Source organism: Falco rusticolus, chromosome 6, assembly GCF_015220075.1.
Source record: "Falco rusticolus isolate bFalRus1 chromosome 6, bFalRus1.pri, whole genome shotgun sequence".
Lineage (NCBI taxonomy): Eukaryota > Metazoa > Chordata > Aves > Falconiformes > Falconidae > Falco > Falco rusticolus.
This window is the reverse complement of record NC_051192.1, coordinates 75,580,536-75,606,593: the sequence shown is the minus strand read 5'-3', so window position 1 is coordinate 75,606,593 and position 26,058 is coordinate 75,580,536. Positions and strand designations below refer to the sequence as shown.

Sequence of the window (26,058 nt, the reverse complement as noted above, 5' to 3'; positions counted from 1 at the left end):
ACACAAATGCTTTTAAGTAACACTTACATTACACTTACACAGTTAATGGGATAAAGACATGCTAGTGTGCATATATGGTTCTGGATATGTATGCAGGAGATGTAAAAAAAAAATACTGGTTTTGACCCTGTATATAGCTGGTAAGACCCACTCTTTTTATAAGTACTGTGCTATATGTTGTACAAGGGAAGGCTGTGCACAAGTAAGAACAGTGTTGTTATTTATGCATTTATTGTGTTCTTCAGAGGACAGGCGAAAGAGGAACTCAAAGGTACCATTTATTTTGATCTGTCTGCAATGGATGGTAATACATAATTACAATAAATAAAGGCAAAGAAATACATAAATAGGTGTCAAATCCTATTCCTCCAGTCTCTTGCTCGATTCACAGCACACTTTCCACTGTGCAGCTTCCTGTCTTTTTGTGGTGTTTGGTGTATACTGTGTCCTGACAGTCCCACCTCTCTCAGCCTTTACTCATCTGAGACATGCCAGTCTCTTAATCATATTCTTGGCCCTTCACTGCACCCTTTCCAATAGCTCCATGTCTCTGGTACTGGGGAGCCCAGAACTGACACAGCCCTCCAGCTGAGTAGAAGGGAAGGATCACCTCTCTGCCTGCTGGCAGCATTCCTCCTAATGCAGCCTGGGGGTACCATTAGCCTTCTCTGCTGCAAGGGCACGCTGCTGGCTCATGTCCAGCTTGGTGTCCACCAGGACACTCAGGTCCTTCTCGACAGTGTGTTGTGTCAGTACCTTTTTTATCTACTTATATATAATTTATTATAACATGGCACCTTCGGTTACTGTAAATCTACACAGAGATGAAATAATACATAGGATTTTTTAGATTATGTGTACTACACCTATGCATGATACACATATGTGAATAATGTTTTGTGCCTGATATGACAATCCTCATGTAATGAGGAATCTGCAAAGCATAGAATTTCAGTAGCTGACTGATAGATGTCTTTAGTGAAATCAGAAAAAGTACTGCCTGTTTCTAAACAAAATTTGGCAGCTTCCTTTCACTTACGATCCTGTAATCCATTTCTGGAAGAGTTTTTTTTTTTTTTGGAAGTCAGCCATTATCTCACATCCCTGGCTTATGTGAGAACCTAACCTGACAGCAGAACAGTGTTCAAGAAGTTTGTAGTAGTTACTTGTGGGTATGGATTGGTGGTCCCTGTTTTTGCTTTTTGTGTTTGTAGCATATTGTTTTTACATTCTAACACTTGTTTTTGTGGAACTGATAAATATGCAGAGAATTGAGGAAATGTCAGAAAACCTTTCAAAATAATTTAAGATATTAAATAACTAATTTAGGTGTGGCTATGACGTAATAGAAAAAATTAACATGTGGGCTAGTAATGTGTCTGAAATACATTTTCTTTTTTCTTTCCTTGGCACAGTTCCCAGAAAATTATTTTCAGCAATTCTGTCACTATTATATTTTTCAAATACAAAATATTTTAATGAAATCTTTCTCCTGTATTAAACTTTGATTTACTCTCACTTCAAATATTTCCCACTTCTTGGACTGGTACTGCCCATTTTCTTCTCTCTTCATGGAGAATATTTTGCAGGTCTTGAGCCTGAGTTCAGGAGTACAGATAACAGTAAACTATAAATTAAGCTTGTTTTTTGGTTGTGTTTTTTCCCTTCTTAACAGATGGTGTCCACAGGTTGCAGGTTGTATTTAGTTGCATGGAATACTCTTGCTTATGTAAAACACAGAGGAAAAAATGTTACTTTCTTCTTGTGACTAGAACATGTATTTAACTCATCAGTATATACTGAACTCATCTTGAGTATGCAGCCTGCTTTCACGCAGTTATTCTTCTGTTTTATTTTTCTCTGTAAGTAAGTTACATTTTGTATTTGTCAAAATGCCCTATCTTAACTTAGAAAGATACCCTTCAATTTTATTTTCTGACTTACCAAATTCATCTCAGTGGGTTGGGAAAAGCCATGTTACAGAAATCATGGGTGTGTCCAAAGCAGGTATAGCAGTGGTGGTAGTCACCATGAGCACAAAACACATAGAATGCAGTTGGGCAAGAACACAAATCACAAATACACCATGTACAAACTAGTTGGCACATAGATTTGATCAGCTATAGTAGAATATACATGCAAATAATTTTATTTTAAGTACTAGAATCAGTGGAGCACTATGACACTTCAGGACAAGCATACTGCACTTGACTTTAAACCATTAACTTTCTTTTTTATTTTGTTATCTTCTTTTCCAATAAAAAACTCAAAGCTTGTAATTTGGCAGGAGAGGGTGAGAGTATAATCATAGAAGGGTCTGGGACAATTGCCCAATATGCTTCTTTTTTTTTTTTTTTCCCCCAGAGTTCTCATGCTTAACTTACATTTTAAAGTGTATTAGGAAAACAATAATTCTCTCTACTATTAATGTAAAAGTTCATAGCCTTTATCACTTTGAAACACAGTTGTCTCTCTCTGTTTCCAAAGTGCAGATTCAGTAACAAAACACCTGTAGATGCCACAATGCTGGTATGCTACACATTTGACCATCATGCTGTGGTGGTTTATTTACTCACTCAGCTTTTAAGAGAACTCCTCAACTTTTTTTTCACTGTCTCTTACTGGCTTCCAATTCACATGTTTTAATAGGCTTTAAAATCGACCCTGAAGGCTGTTGCAATGTTTAGCAAGTAATGAAATAATTCACATTAGTCATGCTTACCCTTAAAGTGTTCCTAACTTCTGGTAGAAAGAAGCCTTGTTAGAAGCAAGCATGTCACAAAAGAAGCAATTAAAACTTCTGCTGAATGGAAGTGTTGGTATTGCAGCCCCTCCAGCCCCTCTCTAATTAATAATCAATTCAGGAAATGTTCACCTTGCTCTTTTTCTTTTTTTTTGTTTGTGTAGAACATAGGCAGGAAAAAGATGCTTTATGCTTTTCAGTTCTGGGAGACTATGTCAAACACCCCATTGCATGCAGGTACTGGATTATTTTGAAGCTGGAGATTATACTGGAGTGTGGTTACAATTCGCTGTAATAGCTTTGCAGTATGATGAAAAATGACCTATAATATATGTCATTTTGAGGTGGATAGACACGCTGCTGAAGTTTTGTTCAGTTAAATCAGTCAGAAATGTAGCCCTCGCAACACCTAATCATTAGTATGTTAAATACTATCACTGTAGAGCTAGAAGAGTTGTATTTATGCTATCTGAATTACCGCCTAATACACCCTGTATTCTGTCTAATACACTGTGTAGGAGACAGTATTTCTCATGTCATGGTTTGTCTAATACTGCTTAATTAAGACACTGCTGCACAATTTCATATTAAAGGTGTTAAAGAAATCTGATAGCAATGTAATCCTGAGAATTTCCATAATATTTTTTTTGTAGTGAACTCTGCTTGAGCTGCATGCTGAACAATACTTTGCTTAGATATTACACTGGCATGCCTAAAGCACAGGTATTTACGATAATCTGAGTTGTAGTTTCATAGAAGAGATAATATCATTTATTAGAAAAAGTTGGAGGGAGGAAGAAGTAGTAAAATATTCCAGGTACACAAATTGGTTAAACAAAAAAGGTAGGTAATAAGTAGTGTTACATACCTACCTCATGTCCTCTTTTTTCATTGTATTAGTAGGTGAAGTTATTGATATGAAATTTTCAGGTTTTGAAATGGTGAAGTACCTGATAGAAGACAACAAATGCAGAACAGTCAGTAATAATACCTGTTGTAAATATATTAAAAGTACCAAAAGTAACAGATTATTTTACTCAATACATTACAGAGATACCAGTGTGTTTGCTTGCCTGGATGGGAAGGAACATTTTGTGAAAATGAATCAAATGAATGTAATTCAGAGCCTTGTAAAAACAATGGCACCTGCATGGATCTTTTCAACAGCTATCAGTAAGTGTTGCGTCTTCTCACTGTATGATTATGTTCCAGGAATGACAGACTTATGCATCCAGTTATTAATTTATTTTTCAGCTTGGGGAATGGAATGTTATTACACAAATATGCGAACAACTTGTGTTGGGTATACTGCTTCACTACACATTCATTTTAAATCAGCAGACATAATTAATTGTAGATGGAAAATTAAAAAAAATGCATCAATTCATGACATGTAGCAAGTAATCTAATCTTGAACTGTATTTTGTCAGACAAGACATAGGGTCTCTTTTTCTGTCATTTACGCCCCGTAAGCACAGGAGATGCTTCAAGAGTAGAAGTAGTGGGAGTGGACATAGTTGTACAATCTTCAAAGGAAGAGATTATATCATTGCTGCCACCTTGTGGCTTAAAATTACAGAGTAGTCATTTACCTAAATTTTAACAGCCACACTGGGAGAAAGCCTGAGGATTTGGCACTAACTGTATTCTTTTTAACTTAAACCCCAATTTTCATTTAATGCTTAGATTCACGGTTTAAAAATGAACTTGTTTCAGTATAATGAGGACTCTTTTAAACAATGTAGCGATAAGTTTCTGTTGTTTGTAGCCAGGATTTACCTGTATTATGATGTCATTACTAGAACAGTCTGTATCTGAATTTAAATTCTTAATAGATACTGATACAGATGCATAAAGAACATGGTGTCATAACTGTACACAATACACAGTCTAGTTGTTATGCAGTGATTATATTCCTGGTAATACAGACAATCGGAAAGAAAATCTACCATAGCTGAAAATAGACAAATGGTTTCCCAAATAACCAAAGATAAATTTAACTTAAGTTAAACAATATATATGTAATAGAATTTTTTGCATTAGTTTATGTCCAGAATATAACTGAAGCACTTTGCGCTATCCTAGAACTGCATTTATATTAGATGGACTGAAATATTTTACCAAATTAGGACATTAACAGAAAGACAAGAATCTCATGAGGCTGAAAAAATCTGTGAAAATATTTTTAATTGCTTTTTTCACTTTAAGTCTTTTGGGATATAAAACAATGTGTTAAGTGTTTCTTTAATTTTTGTTGTTTTTATTTTTGTGAAGTTTGTAGCTCTTTGTAGTCTATAACAAATAATTTTATAACCATACAGTATGTCTGATTAGCTGTTATGGCAATTTGAATTATTATATAATATAATGGATTGTGTAGACAAATACAGTTTCACCATCTTAAAGGACAACTTTAGGTGCATGGATATTTGGCAATCATGTATGATTACCTGTACTTACATTTTACTTGTTTTTTCATCCTCTGGAAGCATTATATATATCTTGCAGAAGGTAACATGACTTCTCCTGATTTTATTTGTAGTTAGGTCAACAACATATGAGCAAATCCAAGGACTCGCTGTTGTTTAATGAGAAAAAAATATGCTCAAACGCTCTTGATTTGGCAAATACTGAACTGGTATAGAAAATGCTTACAAGGGAATTGGTTTGAACTGTTAGCACCACGCCATACTTTTTCTCAGAGCTGTTTGTCCTAGTTGACATCACGGAGCAGCAAAATTGGACATATAATTGATTCATCATATACAAGGGTCACGATAAGCCAAACAAAACCAGCTTCTTCAGAGATATCTGTAGTTGAGGAGTCATAAGAGTTGGCATCCACAAGGACAATGAATCTAGACCAATGTTTTTGTTGTACAATCTAAAACAACTTCATTTCAGTCATTAGAGTGGTCCTAGTTTATATTCAGATGTTAAAAGACATTCTGCTTTTTTTTCCACAATTACTCTTACTTGACATCAAAAACGTGTTGGTTTCTATTACCTTTTTTAACACTTTTCTCTTAAACTACAGCAGCAAGACAGAGTTGTCATCTTGTAGCTAAGCAGTGGCAGTCACTAGTATCTGATCCTAAGGACATCTAGCCATAGCTTTAAAATTAAATGTGGCCTTTAGAACAGGGTAACTGGATTCTAACTGCCTAACAGAAATGATCATTGTCATTCTTGCTGTGCGTAGGCATTGTTGGACAAGGAATAGTTGGTCTGGACCAAAGTCAGGCCAGGAACTGCTTTGAGAAGGCAACAGTGATAGACAATGCAGTTCCCTTGCCTGTGGCCATGTTCTGTCACTGTTTATTTATCTGGTGTAAATTTAGCTGCTGGATACCGTACACAGAATTTTCTGTATTTCTTTCATTTGGCTACACCACTACTGGTACTTGATACAATTCTAACAAATTAATATAAAGAAGAGATAACATATCATTCTTTTATGCCTTTGATAACACTCATTAGTTTACTTTCTCTCAAGTATTTGCAAATCTATCTGAAAACACCTGTCCTTGAAAAACCCAGTAATTCATTGTGCAAAAGCATAAAAATATATTTTATAGGAAAAAACCCAAGAAAATAATACAAAAAAATGTTTGTACCAAGTTTCAAATCTAATAATGATAATAATATAAACCATACTTAGTTAAAATTCTTTCTATTAAGTTATTTGTTTATCTGGTACTATTCATTTTTGAACCTTGATATGAAGACTTGCTGCCAAAACCGAAGGATAACAAGTATGCAAGAGCTAAATGCTTTTCTTTGTAGGTTCCATCATAGGAAAATAAATCACATCTCAACAGAAAAACAGAGAAAACCTTCTCAGTTGCATATTTGTATTTTAAAAAAGATTAGAGTAAGAAAAAACCTGAAACAATAGTTAAGGTTGAATTACTCAATGTGAATAATTTGTTATGTAATTCCTGTTTTATTCCAGGTAACTTTTGTTCAGCTGATAAACTAAGATATCTTTTTTTACCCTTCTCACTTTTCAGTTTGGCCCGTGGCATAGCAAAGAAATTGATGTAGTTTCATGCATGTATTTCCAGTACCCTGTGAATGTCACTCTAATTCTCACGATAGCATAATCTCTCAAACTATGTCTCTGAATGTTTATAGACAGATGCATCTATTGTCAGACAAATTCCCTATTTCTTCTCTATCCTATTGTACCATCTTTCCTAATACTTCTGAGTTTTTTTCTTAATAATATCAAATCATAATTAAAGCCCTTGTGTCTCCTTTGTTGTTACCAACTTACAGGGAAACTTTAAGTGACAATCTCTTCAACTTTTCTTGGAAAATAATAGGCAACATAGTTTTATGGATGAACAGGTGTGTGTAATGATGTACAATAGTTGAGAACTTGGCTGTAATCATTATGATGTTAAAACTTGGAGACTAGGCGTCTTCCCAAAGTACTCAGTTCTCTCTGTATATTCACATTGAATCCCACAGATTCATGCTGTTTACAATTTTGTCAGTATTTATTGTTGAAGTTGTTATAAAGAACAAAGATACTGTGGTGTTGCTGCTTTTCTTTTTTCAGCATGCCAATGGACTTCTGTACTAAACAGGAGATCAGACTTCCTTTAGTGGATATGCTTATTCTATCCATTGAGCCTACATTGTTTACAACAGTTTTAGGGTTTGCTTCAGTACTTAACCTTTGTCAGAAATTTAATTCATCCACTAGGATATCTTTTTTTGATGCCAAACCAGCACAGAGTAACTGCTCAGAGACCAATTTTGTCTTTAAGCAGCAAAGGTGTTTATTTTGTGCAACATTGGGGAGCTAGCCGATTTGCACCAGACAAACTAGCTCTGAACTTTTCAGTGAAAAGTCAGGTAGTTTATACAGTTTTCATGAGAGGTTACAACATCTTTACATACTCATTTTTGACACCTAATCATTCTATTTATAATAGATGGGATCTAGGTGGTGTAAACCTTTCAACTTTCTTCATTCAATGATTTCCTGACTCAAGGTCTCCTTATCTCCTTCAGGTGCCCACCTTATCTTTTCTAATTATTTAGAGTACATTCTTTAACGTTGTCAGTGGTACACTCCTTTAATATCATCAGTGGAACCTTTTCTTATTCAGAGTACTTTTCCTATTACTCAGAGTACATTCCTTTCTCAACACAAATGGAGCATCACCCAGAGCATTGTACCAAACTCATCCTGACTGATCTTTTTAAGACCTTGCTGTGTTTCATTTTATAATGTCTGTGTAGACTGAAGTCCAGTTCTATTTTTATACCTGTAGTTTATCCTTTTTCCTCTTTAAAACCAAAAATGTTAGAAGTAATAAAAACATTAAAAATAATACGGACTAGTTATCCTTGCAGTATCTTGGTTCACTGACTGGGGACTCATGCTGGCTCTGTTGGTCAGTCAAACAGTGCCAGTCTTCAGCACCAGAGCTCTGTCCAGCATCTCTACTCCCTGTGACTTGACTATAAACTATAAATTCCTTTCATTGTAACTTCATTAAGGATAAGTTTGTCTCAATGGATATATAGATGCATATATCAGTTAGGAAATTAGTGATCTCTTTGGATATATTTAAAAGGATCAATGAACTATGCAAGTTCCAAACTTCAGAATAAGTCTGCTGAATTGCTGATACTCATTAACATTACACATTGCCAAAGGTTAATTCTTAAGAGCTGTGTAATCATTACCATTGCATGTACAGCACCATTAGTCCTTACCATTAGTTACTTTACAAATTAATACTATTTAGATATTTGTATTTGTGTATTCATTTATCACTTATGCTTATATAATCATGCAACCCTATGGAGCTAATGCTGTTTGGTTAGCACTGCTGGCTGTGGCAGTTGATGGCTCTTAGTTGTTGAGGTCAAGGTAGTTGCTCCCTAGAACTCTTCATTGAGGAAAGCAGGAACCACAGTGACCTGTCTTTTTTCCCTGTCTTTCCTCACTTACCATCAATGTTTTGTATTTCCTGCCTTTCCTCCAAAATAAAAGTGTGATCTTATCTGCCTTTGATGTACTACTTTTGGAATCAGGACCCCTTCTTGTTTAGCTTATTTTTGCAAAGACAGTTATCTTTCCTGCCTCCTCATTCTTATCCTTTAGATTTTACTTCTGGCACATGTTTTCTTAAACCCTGTTTGTCCAACTATATCACAAGTCTCCATTTTTGCTTTTACAGTTATGGTTATTTTTTATACATTTATGCCAGCTGACAGTTTGGGTAACAATACTGTCTATGAGAGTCAGATGCCTTCTGTCTCCTTCCTGTTACTTTCTCAATCTATTCCCAAATACATCTTGCCCTGTAGTTCCCCTCTTTGCTTCTTAGCATTTGAAGCCACATTTTCAGAATTAAAAAATAGTTTTTCATTAGCGTAATTGCCATCTACCTGACTGAGATCTTTAAAAATGACTAGTATTGTGTCATTAGAATATATTCAGTGTTATGTATACCATGAACTTTAATTATAGTAGTTAAAGAAAAGCAGCATTCTATTTCATGCTTCCCCTCCCACCCCCACCTTCTGGAGAGCATTGATTTGGAAAAATAAAGTTAAAATCAGCCTCTGAATTTTCTCGGAACTATGCAAGAATTTTTCTGTGCTAAGTTGTGTAAGCAGGTGATGCCTAAATTTGGGGTGGATGAATATCTGAGAGATTCATAGTAAAAGAATATATATTTATGCAGAATATTTTGAAGATATGCTTATTTCTAAATTAATGGATTTTAAACTGTCATGGAATTCAAAAGTAAATCGTGATATGATTATAACTTAAATGCCAAGTTCAGTCTGCCTTCTGTTTTTACTGGCGCTCCTTTAAACTACTGCTATACTCTTTCTTACTTTTTTCTCCCCCAGAAGCAATAAACAGCTTTTCGCACAGATGGGGATCAGCTTGGCATTTAATGGTCCCAGACGCCAAACTCTGGAACATTTTTTTGTAAGCAGCATCTGGCTTCCTAGCTGGCATTTCTTCAGGGTTCTTTGGCCACTTTTCCTCTTTTGCTGCAGAGATGTTTGCCAAAACATTTGTCTGTTGTACTTCTGTCTTGTCTTTAGTTCTGACTTGTAGATTTTTATTTTTTTTTCCATCTTAGTGCCAAGTTATGTATGTGCCTCAAAGCCATCTTCAAAAGGTTTATATGGACAGTCAGGAGATTTACTAATGAATTAGCTGAAGAAATTTGTGAAAGTGCAAATAAGTGTTTCCTAAAAAGGTAGCAGGTGTTTTATAGTTTCATCTCTGGTAGTACTGCGAACAACTGGAAATGTGCAGTGTGCTACTTGTTATACTGCAGTGTGTGAAATCAGCTTTAGGGTTTTCGTTGCTTTAGGCAAAAAACAAAACATTGCTCTGCCATCTCAGTAGCATCTACTAAAAAGTCACTGACATTGTGCACCCCTTAGGGCATATTTTTGCCATTATTCAACAGTTTTCTGAAAAGGCAATGGCATTTTTATTCAAAATACCAAAGAAACATGAAATCTGAAACACCACACAGTAAGTACCTGGAAGATACCTCGCCCCACCGCCCAAACCATCTCTTCAAGTTTTTCTTCCTGAACAGTAGAACTGCGCCTCCTGGTATATTTAATCATTAGGTGATCTATTTTGAATAGAAGTTTTATTGTGTATTTTAGTTAGAGACACCCGAAGAGACATGAAATGATCATTTGATGAACTCACAGGTTAAATGGAGGGAGCACAAAACAGTTTCTAAAATAATGAGGTACCTGAGGCATAGCTTTGAGAGTGTGTGAAATGTGATACAGGAGTTATCCAAATCCAAATGGTTGCTGTAGGGCAGTTAAACACCTTCAGTGTAAATAATGTACAATACGTGAGCCCAGCTCACAGGGACAGCTAAGAGGTGAAGCAGTTTAGAGCAGTTTCTGGGCTCTGGCTTGAGATATAGTAGATTTTCTGGGAACTACTTCTGGGGTCGTCAGAGGACTGCTGTGAACTCTTTGAGGAACTTCAGGGTGCCTGTTGCTCCTGGGGAGGGATAGCTACAGGAGGCTGTGACTGTTAGCAAGCAGTTTCCCACAGGCTTTGTTGTCAGCTTTTCTTGGTTGATGGGAACTTTGAGCTTTTTGTTTCCAGCTGGTGCCTTGTTAGGGACATTCAGGCATACTTTCTGCAAATGTTGGAGAGAGTGTGTAACTACGAAGCCTAGAGCACAGCCAACAGAGGCAGTAGTGTAGGAGGAGGCCAGAAACTGTTGAGGACTACGTACTTTAGTAGTGAGGCACCACAGGGCAGTATGCCTGACCATCTTCAGGAGGAACTACCTCAGCACATTAGAGACCTGAAACCCTTTTCCTTTTCAAGGGGAAGTGCAGCATGATGGTGGTATCAAATCTCATACTGCCTGAAGAGGAAACTCCATCGAGTGCTCTGAGTTGAGATTTTAAACTCTTGAGGTCACATAGGCTTTTTTTTTTAAGCAAACATTTTTACCAATTTGCACACAACATGAGATGTTACAAGACTGGATGTGTGCTCCCCCTGAACCATTAGACAATTTTATCTTTTGAGTTTTGTTCCCTTTGAGATGGAGGGTATGAGCGAGGCAGTGTTGTCACTTATGCACAGTAGGATCAAGAGCCTCAGAAAGGAGAAACTACCCAGCCTGTGCCCAGTCCTGCTCCACTCCTATGGCTTCAATAGCAGTTTCCCTTCTTCAGCACGCTTCTGTTTTGATTTTTTTTTTGAACAGCCTGAACCTCACAGAAGGTGATGGAGCAAATAATCCTTGAAACTATTTCCACACAGGTGATGGAAAAGAAGGTGATTGGGAGCATGGATTTACAAAGGGGAAAGCATGCCTGATGATAGTATTCAATGAGATGACAGGCTTAACTGGTAATGGGAGAGCTGTGGATGTTTATTTTGACTTTAGCAAGACTGTAGTCATTCAGTGATGACGTGCCCACGAGGTCAGTAAGAAGGCCAACAACATCCTGGGCTGCATTAGGAAGAACATCAACATCAGGTTGAGGGAGGTGATCTTTCGCCTCTACTCAGTACTTGTAAGTTACATCTGGAGTGTTGTGTCCCTAGTTTATCCATATCTCTCTCTTACTGGGGATCCCAGAGAAGGACATTTCAGCAGGAGGCTGCTAAAGTGATCCAGGGATTGGAACACCTCCATATGAGGACACAGAGAAAGAGAAGACATAGCAGGCTCAGTGTGTGTCATATGGGGGGTGGGGTGAGAAAGGGAGCAGGCACAGGTAAAGAAGACAGTCAGATGCTTATCAGTGGTGCCCAGTCAAAGGACAAGAGGCATGAGGCACAAACTGAAACACAGGAAAGTCCATTTAAATATAGGAAAAACATATTTTTACTGTTGGGGTAATGGAACGCTGGAACAGGTTGCTCAGAAAGGTTGGGGAGTATGCATCCTTGGAGACAGACAGAACTCAACTGGACGAGATCCTGAGCAACCTTGTTGTGTAGTTGACCCTGCTGTGAGCAGCAAGGTTGAAATAAATAATTCCCAGAGGTCCCTTCCAGCCTCAATGATTTTGTGTATTTCTCTTTCTTTCTGTAATAATCCAGATTTTTTGTCTGTTTATATGCATAGATCTCTCAAAGTTTGGGCAAAGTTGGTGATTTTGATAGTAAAATTGGGCAATAGTATGCATAAACATATGTATCAGTTGCTCTGCAGTTCAGATATCTTAAATTTGGTCTACTGTGTTTAACTTATATGAAATATACACAATTTTATATGTGCAGGTCTCAGTTTTAGTATGTATTTTTGGATTCTGACATTTCTAGATAGCAAGTTTCATATATGCACATACGTATGGTATTGATCATATCTCTATATAGTCATATGCCCATATATAAGATGTCTATCATGCATGTAATTATTACAGTTAGGAATAATTAAAAAGTGGTGTTATTAACAATTTCTGGTCGTAAGATTTGTATGGGAACATTTAAGAGAAACATGAAAGAAAAGGCTAAAGAAGAAAGATTGAACTGTGCTTCTGTTGTGTTTCACATCTCTGGTGGCTGAAGTGAGAACTCAGAAAAAATACATGGATAAAACCTGCCGTTGCATTTTTTTTCCCTGCAGATGATGAGATGGGGTGAGGTGGAGGTGCCAGTTTCTGTAAGCGTAGGTTGGCATAATTTGTACCAGATTTGGAGAAGAAATGCTATGCTAACTCATACTGATTTTTATCATGCAGTAACGGTGTGGAGAATGAGCAGGCAGTATTCTTTCCCTTTTTAGGAAAAGCTTTAGGGTGAGTTAGAGCATACTGAGGTGCCTCTTGTCTTTCCTCAAACCTAAGATACTTGACTTCAAGGTCACTGCTGAAGAGTAAATGCTCAGAGAAACGGACCTGTGCAGCTGGAAGGGCACTAGGAGTGAAGGCCAAGGAAGAGATCTGTTGGTCAACTGCAAGGACCAGTTCTAAAAAACTGTGCAAGCACACACTGAGCGGCCTGAAGTGGGTATGAACAAGTGAATTCAGTACTCTGGTGTGTGGTAAAAGATACAGAAATTATTTGCATTTGAGGATGAAAAAAGATTAAAAATAATAGTTGTCAAATAGCTTTGCAGAGGTGAAAGAACTGATTCTCAGGAGTTTCCAAAAATGGATTAGAAAACTGCGTGGAGTTTCTTATCAAAAGAGAAAGTATTCAGCAAATCGGTTCAGAATTTGTTCAAAGGCCTTGAGGTGAAAGAAGCAGAGGTTTGGAGAAACAGTTTAGACCATATCAGAATATTCCTGTTCTTCAAGGTTTGAAGATAAGATGGTGGTGTGTTAGAAGGCGGGTGTATGAGCTAAAGTACTGGATGAAAGAGTCGATAAAGCTTAAGGAGAAATCAGAGAGATAGAAAGTTCAGTGCTTATGATGAGATTTGGTCTAATAAGTAAGAAAGAACAAAGAAATGCCCTATTGTCTTCTACACAAATAACAGGTAGCATAGTTTCTTTCATTATTTTTTTAAATTTATTTATTTTGCCATAACCTATTTATGGTTACCTTAAAGTGAGCATGTAACTTCATACTTGGCATTTTTCTGCCTGACAGCTCTTCAATGGAAGTCATCCCCCCCATCATGTTATATAGCAGTGATACTAAAATTAAAATTCAGTGGCTTGTCTTCTGTAGCTACAGTTCTGGGCAATAACAAAAATGCTGCCACCGCTAAGTATTCTTTGTGGGGAGGGGAATGAGAACTCGAACTAGAATGGATAGAAATAAGATAGGCAATGAACAGAAGAATAGCTGAAAAAGTTTTCAAGACAGACTTCACTACCTCATTTATGCACTACTTATTTTAATCCAAATCTGTTATGATGCTTCTGTTGCAGATGATTCATAATAGACTGTTTTGCTTGTTCTTTTGCCCTTCACTGAACAGTTCCCTAAAAGCACATGGACTTTCTTAGTTTCAGAAACCTTAGTAAAATAGGAAGTTTAAACAAACAAATAAAAAATGGTGGTGACACTTCAAAAATGGCTCATTAGAAATTAATGGGAAAACCATCTGTCATTGTTAGCTACAGATTAGATATTTCATGCATCACCAGTGTCTAATACATGCACAAAGGAACAGAATTTAAAAAGGATTATGGGCATTGCTGCTGACGTTATATCCTGTTGAACCATGGAGAATAGGTAATAAACAGTTCCACATAAAAAACCAGGCTGTAGATCCCCATTCTCTTGACTATACAGTCTGTATTTTTTTCGTCTTTGATTTGAGCAGTCATTAGTAAAACCCACATGTTGCACTTGTTAGAACAAATTTCATCGGTTCCATAGGTATTGTTCCTTTTACCTACCTTCTTCAAGCAATTCTAAAGTGGTTAAAAGACACAATTTTTGTAAATTGTCAGTTTTAATGTGAAGGTGTTTACCTGTGTTTATTTTGTGCTGAAATAACTTTCCAGCCAAAAAAAAAGCAATGTTTCATGTCCAACTATGAGGCTTTTTCTTTTTGAAAGTAGAGAAGGCTTTTTAGAGAACAGCAGTCACTATTTCGTTATTGCTAATGATGTGCAAGACTACTTTGAAGGCAGCATTTTTTCTGTTTCGGGAGATAAGAGGGAGAAAATGAAGCCTGAGTATGTATTTAGTTGTAGTGTAGGTGAATACGTTTTAGTTATGTCAAGCAGTTCAGTAGTGAAGTACTATCCAGCCCAGACTGCATTGATTTCCATCAGCGGTGCTCAGGTATCTTAGATCAATAGATTATATTACCGTTGTTGGGTCACTGGGGTGATGAAGTTAACATATGTGAAGAAGAATTCTGAAAGGCTATTAATAGTACAGAGTAACATCTAGCATTTGTGGAACTGGCAGTATGTGATCTATAGGTAATGAAAGTAAAAAAGAGTTCTGGGTGTTTTGTTTTGGTTTTCCATTTAAGACATAGTAAAGGAAATTAATGTAAGACTTTATTTTGTAATTTTTTTTTTAAGAAGAGATTGTGCAAAAAGCTACAAAACTGGTTTTGGAGAAGAGTATGATTGTGTGCATACAAAATATGTTTGAAAAAAGATGAGTTATTCAGCTACAGTACTTGAATCTTGAAATGATTGCTTATGTGTGATAGTGCAAGATGAAATACATATTTCACATCTACAAATTGGGTGAAATGGTTCAAGTGTAAGTAAACCATACACTATATATAATTAGAACATCAACATTGTCTTCCCTGCCAGTAGTTTCTATGGGTAATTAAATTTAAGTTAGTTGTATTTTTGGGTTTGTCTGGGATTTAAATTTTTGTTCTGTTAGATCAATAGAAGTATTATAGGAAAGTATATTTAGACTGCAATTACAGATAGTACACTATTTGAGATCCTCTGTAAACAGTGCTTGCTCTTCACCAGTATTAAGCAGACTAATGCAGGATTTGTAATTATCACACTTACTTCCACTAAATGCCAGTTTTGATGTGTGAAAAAAAAAATAATCAGTTACACTAGGAAGCCTTTATCTTTGAAGGTCACAAGTAGAGAAAGGGGAGCACAAATACAAAAGCTGCACCTCTCTGTGAGCATCCATAAGTATTGTTATGTGTGTCCCTTTGGCTTGTTCCTTCTCTGTCTGGAAGGGGCAGTCATAAAACTTACATAGGTTTGCTCTATTGAAATGACTCAGCGAGATAGCTATAGTAGAAAGTTGGATTGTTTATATTACAATAGATATCAAAGGTAGATAAAGACATAACTGACTCTTGGAGAGCAATTGAAAGTAATTTTTGTTGTTTGCTTTTATAGTTTTATAGCAGAACAGTAATCTTTTTAAGGACAAAGCTATTTTTGAAATCTGGTTGCTAGGACATAACAAGTCAATTTTGTTTTGTAACAGAATCTGTAGTAGGGAAATACCTACCTCATCTTGTGATGTAGTATTTGAGCAGCATATACATATATCTATACATGTATATAGATACTGGGTTTTTTTTAACATTGAGAAGCTGTCTGAGTTGAACTTAAAAATGCTTACTTTTGCTCTTTTCCTGTTGTTTGTACGCTTGGAGATTGTGGCACTCCTTTATGAAATATTGCATGGCTTTAGTTGAATAATTCTTCTTAGGCAAACTTGAGCAAGGCCTATGTTAATGTGGTCTTTGGTACATTTAACTGTGGCAAGACGAAATGTTACTGCCTCATTTATTTGTTGGAAGTTACAATCCTCATACATGATTAGGTGAATGGTAAGAGATTATAATTTGGATATAGTTTGAATCATTAATGAAGGTCAGTTTCTGCAAAACCTGTCTTCTGTTATTCTAATAACAAATGTGAGAATAGAGACATCCTTGCTTCTTAATCTTTCTCTGAAATATTTTCTGGACTGCCAGTATTGAAGACAAACTCTTTAGCCTTTCCAAATGTTTTATTTTATGTAGTCTCCTTTGAAAATCTGAGTTTATAATGTTGAAATTAGCATTGTGAGAGTTCACATGCTAAATGATTCACCAGCTAAACTTTTATGAATAATTGGCTACTGGTGAGTGTTGAAAATATGTGAACAGTGCTCTTAGAATGTATAAATGTTGATATTATATGATTGTTATCCTGATGACCCAATGTATTCTGCTATACTAAATATTACAGCTATCCTTCATTATTGGTTTACAGGGACCTGATTGGTTCTGGGCATAAGGTATTCAATGTGTTCTATATTTGGTGTGAAAAAAAGCCCCATTGTTTAATATGGAATATTAATCCATTTGTTCAAAGACACATTTTTTAATGCCATTGCTTCCATTCCTGGATTTGATAGTTCTTTGTCAGACTGAGCCAAAGGCATACAGTTTCTTTTGTGATACACCTCCTTGGAGCTTCAGTAGGTCTAAGGTAAATATTAAGGGACAATATTGAAAGCAGCTTAAAAAAATAGGCATAGAACATCAGAAAAAAAGACCTGATAAAGACATCTTGCTTAAATGACAGAAGTGCTTGCAGAGAGGGAAAGAAATGTTTTTGTCTCATCCATTCAAATAATTATGCAGAGGTCATTTGCATAGACTTCTGAATTGGTGTGTATTCAATTATTTTTCATGTCAGATTTTCTAAATGTGGCAGTAATCTATCTTCAGGGTTCAATTCATATTGCTCACGCTTCATAAAATCTCAGAGTTGCCATCTACCACTTCATGTTGCTGTGCTACTTACTGCTAATAAGGATTGGCAATTGTTATTACCTTTACCTGGTCTTCCTTTGTTGCCTGTGGTGGAAGGAACAGACCAGAAAAGATCTCTCCTCTACTCCCCTAGATGAAAAGTACCTTCTGTGCTTAGCACTCTTCCTAAGACTTCAGTGTCATCTCCATATACTAGGTAAAGAACTTTGAGGTCAAGTGACAGAACTACTGTTGCATTGCTAAACTTCCCAAATTTAACAAATGTCTTTCCTGCAGGGGCTGTTACCTGCTTGCAGGTGGTAGCTTTTATTTTTTCAGTGCTGCATTCTTCTTTCTTTCAGGTTTGTCAGGTCAAAGAAGACTTGTCTCAAAATCAGTGTACTAAACCACAGTAAGTTACATGTAACTCTCAAAGTATCAGAGTGATACAAACAAAACAGGTGTGGAGTGAATTTCCACAGACCCTTCACACTGAAATCTGGTAGAAAGGAAGAGACTTCCAAGGTGAAGTAATGCTGGAGGTACCGGTTTGCGTAGCTACAGCAATAAACTCAGTACTGCCAGATTTGCCGTCAAAGACAGGCATTAAATTAACATGGAGGAGCACAAGCAAACAAGCAACTAGGGAGATGGAAGCCTTTTGTTCAGGAATCCTTCAAAGGTGGAGAATCTTCCAGATAGCTGATTTATGCAACATCAGAGCTCTAACATATAATCTTTATGTAACATCGGTTTCTTGGGTGCTGCGTGACAACTGATTCCTTCCGATTCTTGAAGGAATGAAATCATATTTTTTTCTCTACCAAACTGAATCAGTACCATTCAAGATATTGGAGGTAGATTCTTTACTTACTACTGTTCACCATAGCTAATTTATCATCATCATTTACTGATTCTGTGTTTTCACAAATGAAGGTTTTTCTCTCTGGCAGACTCAATCTCTGGAGAAGCATTGCCTGTTAAAAAGCATGCAGATTACAGAGTTTCCCTCAGATTGCTGGGTGGAGTCTTGAGGTACCTTGTTGCACTTGTACTGATTGTTGCTGTTCCAGGGTGGCATGGACACATAGGCAAAGAATGCAGTTCTTGATGTTAGTGACAACAGATGGTAGGGTGAAAATTAATCCATGTCCTTTTTCCATTGCATTTTTTCAGGAATAGAAGGAAGTCTAAAGCAAGTTTGCTTCATAGGTAATGTTACTCAAAAGAGCAGCTTTACATGCCAGAATGCATAAACACCCTGTATGGGGGTCTGCAGTAATTAAGAAATGACTCTGATACCCTTCTGATATAACTTGGGGAATTTCAGACAAGGAAGTTCCAGGTTTTTTTCAGGGATGATTTGATATTTTTTAATCTTTTTATAATCTGTTTTAAAAATCTTGAACATGGTTTTTCCTAGCACCCTAGATAATAACCAAAACTGTAAAGCAAAAGTAAAAGAAAATACTCCCAAAACATGAAAACCTTGTTTACTCTTTAATGAATCCCTGCTGCATCTAAAACAGAAGTTTCAGGAGCTGATGGGAAGGCATTTTACTACTGGTTTTCTACATGGTTGTGGTCTATGAACAAGACTGATACCAAACTGTATCGTATTTTCTGGTTCCAAGCCATATAACCAGAGTGATAGTAATAATGCTCAGTTTTACTTGTTTTGTTGTCTGTCTTAATGAAAAATAATGAAAGTATTCAGTGTGCTGTTTTAAGCCCAAACATCCCTCCTAATGAGACTGCCCTCTGGTGACTGGTGATTTTTAATTATTTTAATGTTTCCCAGCTGAAACAGAAAGCAATGTAATTTCATCTGGCTTTGTAGATAGGAGGATTTGCTGCAAAATCCTTACTGAGATAAATATGCAAATAATTTCATGGATCTAATGGAAAAGGAACTAGATGTCTCACCTCTGTGGTCCAGTAGTCTGAAAGTTGTATCCAGTCTGATGTAAGATGTATTTTGATTTAGGAAAATGGAAAAAGAAGAAAAGCTTCATTAAAAAAATGGGAGTTGAAATGCCCTTTGTAGGATATAAAGTTCTGTTTCCTAAAAGAGAAGTGTGTGCATTGCAGCTGAACCAGAGCTTAAAATAAAAGCTGAAATATAGTTCGCTCGCTCATTGAGCTGAATGTTACCTTGTGATTGTGCGAAACTCATTGCTTTAAACAGGATTAAGGAAGAAATATCTGGAAAACAAGTAAATACAACTTTGTCTATTTGTACCTCTAAATTTAATGTTTTCTTCTTTGTCATGTCCCTGAACAGACAGAATATTAGGAGATAATTTTAGTTGGTGTTACTAAAAGTAAGGATGTGGGCAGAGTATTATGTAAGCAGAAGTATACAGAATAAAGAAAATATATCTTTAAAAATGAGGAAAAGGACAAGGATAAAAAAGTGAAGCAGTTAAACTAGAATAAAAACTACCTAAGCCTCCTGAAGTTCTGTATGCATCAAATGTGCAAAAGGCACACTTACACACTATTATGGTAGCAGAAACTGTATCTTTTTAACCCTTTTTCTGGCAGTGTGCCTCCCAAATCCTTTTTCTCTAGTTTGGGGTCAATATCCACTTATATTTCCAGGTTTAAGAACAAGCTGAAGGGGTTCAGCCTATTCTATCTGCAGTTTTTATTTAGTTGTTTGTATTGTACTTCAATCATTTTCAAATTCAGAAATCCAAAAGCAGAAAAAGATGTATCAATCTGTCTTCAGAACAAGAAAATACAAATAAATTTTTAATGTGCATCAGGAATATGTTCTGTAAGTATAGGTCTAGCTTCTGAAAATGTAAAACCTAAGAAATGAAGCAATTGCTGTGGAGCTTTATGTTTATGGTGAAAATTAACAGTTCTATATCTGATACACTTCTATGCCTGCTTTTCTAAAGACAATTATAATTTTGTTTCAGTGCTCAGGAATCCATAAAGCTAGAAGGGAATAAGTATTATTATGGTTATAATTATTAAAATTACATAAGTTCTGCCAAGATTCACATACCTAAAAATTCTTAAAACCATTTCTTCAGTTCTATGAAGAATTTTATGTGAAACTATTCACTACCTATTTAGTAAAGGAATACAGCTGCCTCTGAAATATCAGGGATTCATAGCATGTCAGATTAGAGAAAATAGCATAGTTTCAGAAAATGCCAACCCACAGAACTGAATTTTCAAAAGTACCTGAATTATTTAGACTGTTAGATATGTTTTGAAATTTGAGGAAAGTGGTTTGGTCCATAGATCTTAGTGCAGGTAGGCTTATGAACTTAGCAGTCTCTATCAGATACACAATTTCCTTTATAGCCAATGAAGATAAGTAGATGGAGAGATTCCTTACAAAAATCATTCAACTCATCTGAGATATGAACTTCTAAGTAACTTACTTCTATCCACTGTTTTGAAAATGGCTTAACTCATGAAGTAAAGACTTTCAGTAATTAGAATTCCATGTTTGGAAGACAAGTTTGTTCCTAGCTGGTGTGCTCTGCAGTGTTTCTGAAGACCAGATCCCTCAGCTGTCTAGATGAAACAGCTTACTCTAAAGGTGAGTTTTAGTTCAGACTGAGTAGGTTTTTTAATTAAATCTCCAAGACATCCCCAGTTACCATGCTTTGGTTGGCTTGCAATGATGAATGATCATATATGTGTAATCTGGAATTTTTTTGGATGTAACTTTAATGTATCCCATGTGATACAAATGAATGTTTGCAACAGGGCTTGCTGTTTCATTATGAACCCACTAAGAAGGGCTTTCAGACTCTACAGTATCACTTAGAATGCCATATACTGGAGGTAACACTTTAAAGAAAAGATAGTATATAATCTGTCCCTTCAGGGAATGCCAGGCTGTGCAGCATCAAGTGGGCCTCCTGTCAGGACCAGTATGCCATGGAGAGCCTGTCTTTGGAAAGATTACCCCATTCTGGTTACTCAAGCTCTTACAGGATTCTCTTACAGGAAAACAACTATATTCATCATTTCTACTGTTAAATAGAAAGGATGTTCACATGAGAACTTGTTGCTGCAGCTTTAGATAAAGGCAAGAACACACAGCTGGTGCAGTCATACGTACTGAGTGAGACTCCTCTGTTAAAATTAGCCAGTGAGGTATCCAGTGGTCAAGGGATGAATGCAACACCACACAGACCACAGGGTCAAGCTCTACGTGCTATGTATCACAGCAAGTATATGCCTGCTCAGGTTAAACTATTACATGGATCATTAACCCCTTGATACCCTGTGGTATTCCAGTCTGGATCACTACAGATGCCTTTGCAATTATGTGCTATGTGTCTTTTGCAGAAGTTCTTGATACTTTCTTTAATTAGGAGAACATGAATTGCTGAAGTGTGAGATTTGGGTTAGTATTTTACTGCTGAAATAACTTCCAGTACTCAACAATACTCATGTTCCTACTGAACAAAGAGTAGCAATATATATGGTTCTCTTTATGTGTATTGGGATTGAAATCTATGTTACATCCATCCAGTGCTTTTGCTTTGCAATTATTGAATAGGTAATACAGAAAGCATCAATTGGTCAGTTTGAAAAGTAACATATACAAAATAAGTAATAGGTTGGTTTACAGATAAGTATGTTAACTTAGGAAACGTATTGACTTGCATAATATTCAACAGCCTTCATGATCAGCATGTGATCAGAGGAGAAGAGTGAAAGTTGTTTCAGTCAGTTTAAGTATCTTAGGACATAGTGTACATTTTACTGTAGTGTTCTTTTATTTTTATTTCTGATGTGCAATGGCAGCAAGGTCCATTGCATTCACAGTTCATGCACTATATTATTAGTCATCTTAACACTAGATGTATTTTGCATTCCATGATGCAAACTTCTCAGACACTTACAATGATTAGGCATGCAATAAAGAGCTCATCCGTGCATGTCTCTTATTATCTGGTACCATTCCCAAAGTATTTTATCTCTGCTTTCCTACCTACCACTTCAGACTCATCTTGAAGACTGCAGGTGGTGCATCTGCTTTCCATAAGCCAGCATCTACCTCTATTAAAACAACAAATTGGAGGTATATGTTTGACAAAGGTAACAAATTTGTTTTCCTTAATTTCAGCTTCCCATCACTATTCTAACAGCTGATAAAGGCAGGTGGAATTTCTTTTATAATTTAATAGTGAAATTGATATTCACCTTTCAATTTACTCTGTAAAAGAAATTGCACTTTACTCACTGATTAATCCTAAGGAGAGAGGGGAAGAGGTAATATTTCTTCCTGTGTGGCCACTTCTTGCTATAAACATTTACACAGTTTGGAAAGATTTATCACTTGGTCATGGCAGACATGAGTGTATTGAGAAATCAAAGTACTGGATAATGGATGAGCTTCTTGACTATTTCTTCCTTTGTTTAATCTTTTCATCTGAACTTTGTACCTGAACTTCCTCATTGAAATCAAACCAAGCTATTGTGTGTTTCACTGCTAAGGAAACTTCCCATTGTCAGATTGACAGCCCAAGGAACTGAATGTCCTTAGTGACTAACTGCAGCAGTGGTAGATAAATACCACTTACTTGCACTGAATTGAGAAGATGAGAGGATAGTTCAGTCTCTGTGTTCAAATTGATAACTGTTTACAAAAAGTGGTGATGACTATTGTAGTAATTGTAATAATGAAGGATGATACTCTCATCATAGAATAATAGAATGATTTAGGTTGGAAAGAACCTTTAAGATCGAGTCCAACTGTAGCGAACCATAATAATGAAGGGTGTCCTAGTATTTCTCAAAGGCAAAGCTACTGACATGCCATTGTTGACTGGGACAGCAACTAAACACATCTAGGAATTTGTCTCAACCACAAATATATGTATTCCTACTTAGGAGTTTCAGTGTAATAACTTGGGAGTTGCTTAGGACAAATCCAAGCAACAAGACATGCCTTTAATAAAAAGTCAATGGTCCACTAACCTGAGATACTGTGGTACTTTCACAGTGCCCAGGACTTCTTACAGCGGTCAGGTGGGCCTTGGGGACTGGTTGTACACCTGCACTGAACTCTACGATTCAGTTCAGGAGCCTGAATTAGAATGCAGTGGTGTGGAAAAGGTCTTCCTGTTATTCACATTAACCAAAAGTTTTCTGGCACACTTCGGAAAAGGGCAATGAACGAACAAGTTTGTAACACAGCGTTTTTATTTCAGGAGTTAATTGGTCATGCCTTCTTAACCACAGTAATAAAAGAAATAGGAATTTTAGTCTTTGCCATTATTATCCTTTATGACTTTGCCTCAGCCATTGAAAAATTCTACCCTATTTCTTCTATTCATAAAGATTGCTATATATGTATCCTGTGTTAAGAGTATGTTAAAAAAAAAAAAGGCAGAGTAAAAACTAATACTACTTTTGCAATCCGGAACATATTGAGCAACTAGTTTCATCCTCAGTCTTGGGCATTTCCCTGTCCTGCAGCCTGGCTGTGGCCTCCAGCCCTCCCAATGCAAAGGGCTGTGGTTTGTCAGGCAGTGACTGCCGGTGGCGGGGGGGGTGGTGTCACCCCCTACTAGAAAGGCAACCCCCAGAACTGAAGCTGGAGCAGGGGAGCAGCAGTTGCTGGCCCTGGCATAGGGGTTAAACCAGTGACACCCAGCTCAGGCCTGGTGAGGCTGAGCCCCTGTGCAGCTAGGTCAGTGCGCAGCTGAGGGCCTTATGCTGGCAGTGGCAGAAGTCATAGAATGATAAAATGGTTTGGATTGGAAGGCACCTTTAATGATCATCTAGTCCAACCCCCCATGATGGGGCATGGAGATGTTTCATCAGATCAAGATGCTTGAAGTTTCATCCAGCCTGACTTGGGAACACTTGCGGTGATAGGGCATCCACAACTTCTTTGGGCAAACTGTTGCAGTGTCTCACCACCCTTACTGTAAAAAATGTCTTCCTTATGTCCAATCTGAATCTACCCATTTTCAATTAAAAACTGTTGTCCCTCATCTTGTCACTACAGTCCATGTTAAGAAGTCTCTCTCCATCTTTCTTATAGGCTTCTTTTAATTATTGAAAGACACAATTAAGTCAGCCTTCTCTTCTCCAGACTGAGCAACCCCAACTCTGTCAGCCTTTCTCCACAGGTTATTATTGTGACTGTCCCCTGGACTTGCTCTAACAGGTCCCTGCCTTTCTTATACTGGGGAACCCAGAGCTGAGTGTAGTGCTCGAGTTGGTGTCTCATGAGAGCCTGGTAGAGGCTCCTGTGGGCTTTGCTGCTTTTTATGCAGCCCAGGACACAATTGGCTTTCTGGGCTGCAAGTGCACATTGATGGCTTATGTCCAGTTTTTCCACCACCATCCTCAAGTCCTTCTCCACAAGGCTGCTGTCAGTCCATTTATCCCTCAGCTGATATTAGTACTGTTGATTGTGCTGATCTAGGAGTCAGACTTTGTACTTGGCCTTCTTGGACATAATGAGGTTCACATGGGCCCAGTTCTGGAGCCTGTCAAGGTCTCTGTGGATGGCATCCCTTCCTTCAAGTGTATCAGCTGCAACACTGAGCTTAGCGTCATGTGTAAACTTGCTGAGGGTGCACTCATTTCCACTGTTCATGTGATTGATGAAGATACTAAGTAGTGTTGTTCCCAGTGCAGACCCCTGAGGGACACGCTTGTTACTGATCTCCGTTTGAACGTTGAGCCATTGAATTGAGCCTCTTTGGACACAGCCATCCAGCCAGTTCCTTATCCATCTAATAGTCCTTCCATGAAACCAGTGTCTCTCCAATTTAGCAGCAAGCATGTTGTGTGGGACTTTATCCGAGGCCTTACAGAATTCAAAGTAGATGACATATGTAGCTCTTCTCTTGTCCACTCATGCATTTATTCCATTGTAGAGGGCCACTGGTTTAGTCAGGCATGATTTGCCTTTTGTGAAGCCATACTGGCTGTCTTTGATCGCCTCCCTGTCTTCCATATGTTTTAACATAGCTTACAGGAAGGTATATTCCATGATCTTCCCAGGCACAGAGGTGAAGCTGACTGGATGGTAACTCCCAGGGTCCTCCCTTCTACCCTTTCTAAAAATGGGCATGCTGTTTCCCTTTTTCCAGTCACCGGGGTCTTTGCCTGACTGCCATGACTTTTCAGCTATGGATGGTGCCTTGGAAACTGCATCAGCCAATTGCCTCAGGACCCTGGAGTGTATCTCATTGAGCCCCATGGACTTAGGTATGTTCAGGTTCCTCAGGTCGTCTCAGATCTGACCTCCTCCTAGATCTGGAAGGACTTAATTCCCCCAGTCCCTACCATGAGGTCCAGGGGCTTGAGAAATGTGGGAGGAGAGATGAGCAATGAAAACTGAGGCTAAAATTTGTTTACTACCTCAACCTTTGAGTTGGTTTGTCACTAGTTCTCCTGTCTTACTTAATTGCAGAGGTAAATTTTCATTAATCTCCTGTTCTGGCCAACATACCTGTAAAAGCCCTTGTTATTCACTGCATCCCTTGCCAAACTGAGCTCTGTGCCTTAGCTTTCCTAATCCCATTGCTACACATCCAGGCAGCATCCTGTATAATTCCTAGGATACATGGTCCTTGTTCCGTTGCCTGTGAATTTCTTACAGTTCAGTTTGTCCAGGAGGTCCCTACTGTGCCATGCTGATCTCTGCTCCTTGCCTGATTGCTTACATGTGGA

The 26,058-nt window shown here is 37.3% G+C and overlaps 1 protein-coding gene across 1 annotated transcript in view; it reads left to right on the top strand.

Annotated features, from left to right (window-relative positions):
- EYS (eyes shut homolog) overlaps positions 1-26,058 on the top strand; it is an 874,042-nt gene that overhangs the window by 318,200 nt on the left and 529,784 nt on the right. The window contains 1 exon segment of the mRNA XM_037392524.1: positions 3,795-3,916. Within this exon segment, the coding sequence (XP_037248421.1) occupies positions 3,795-3,916 (122 nt within the window).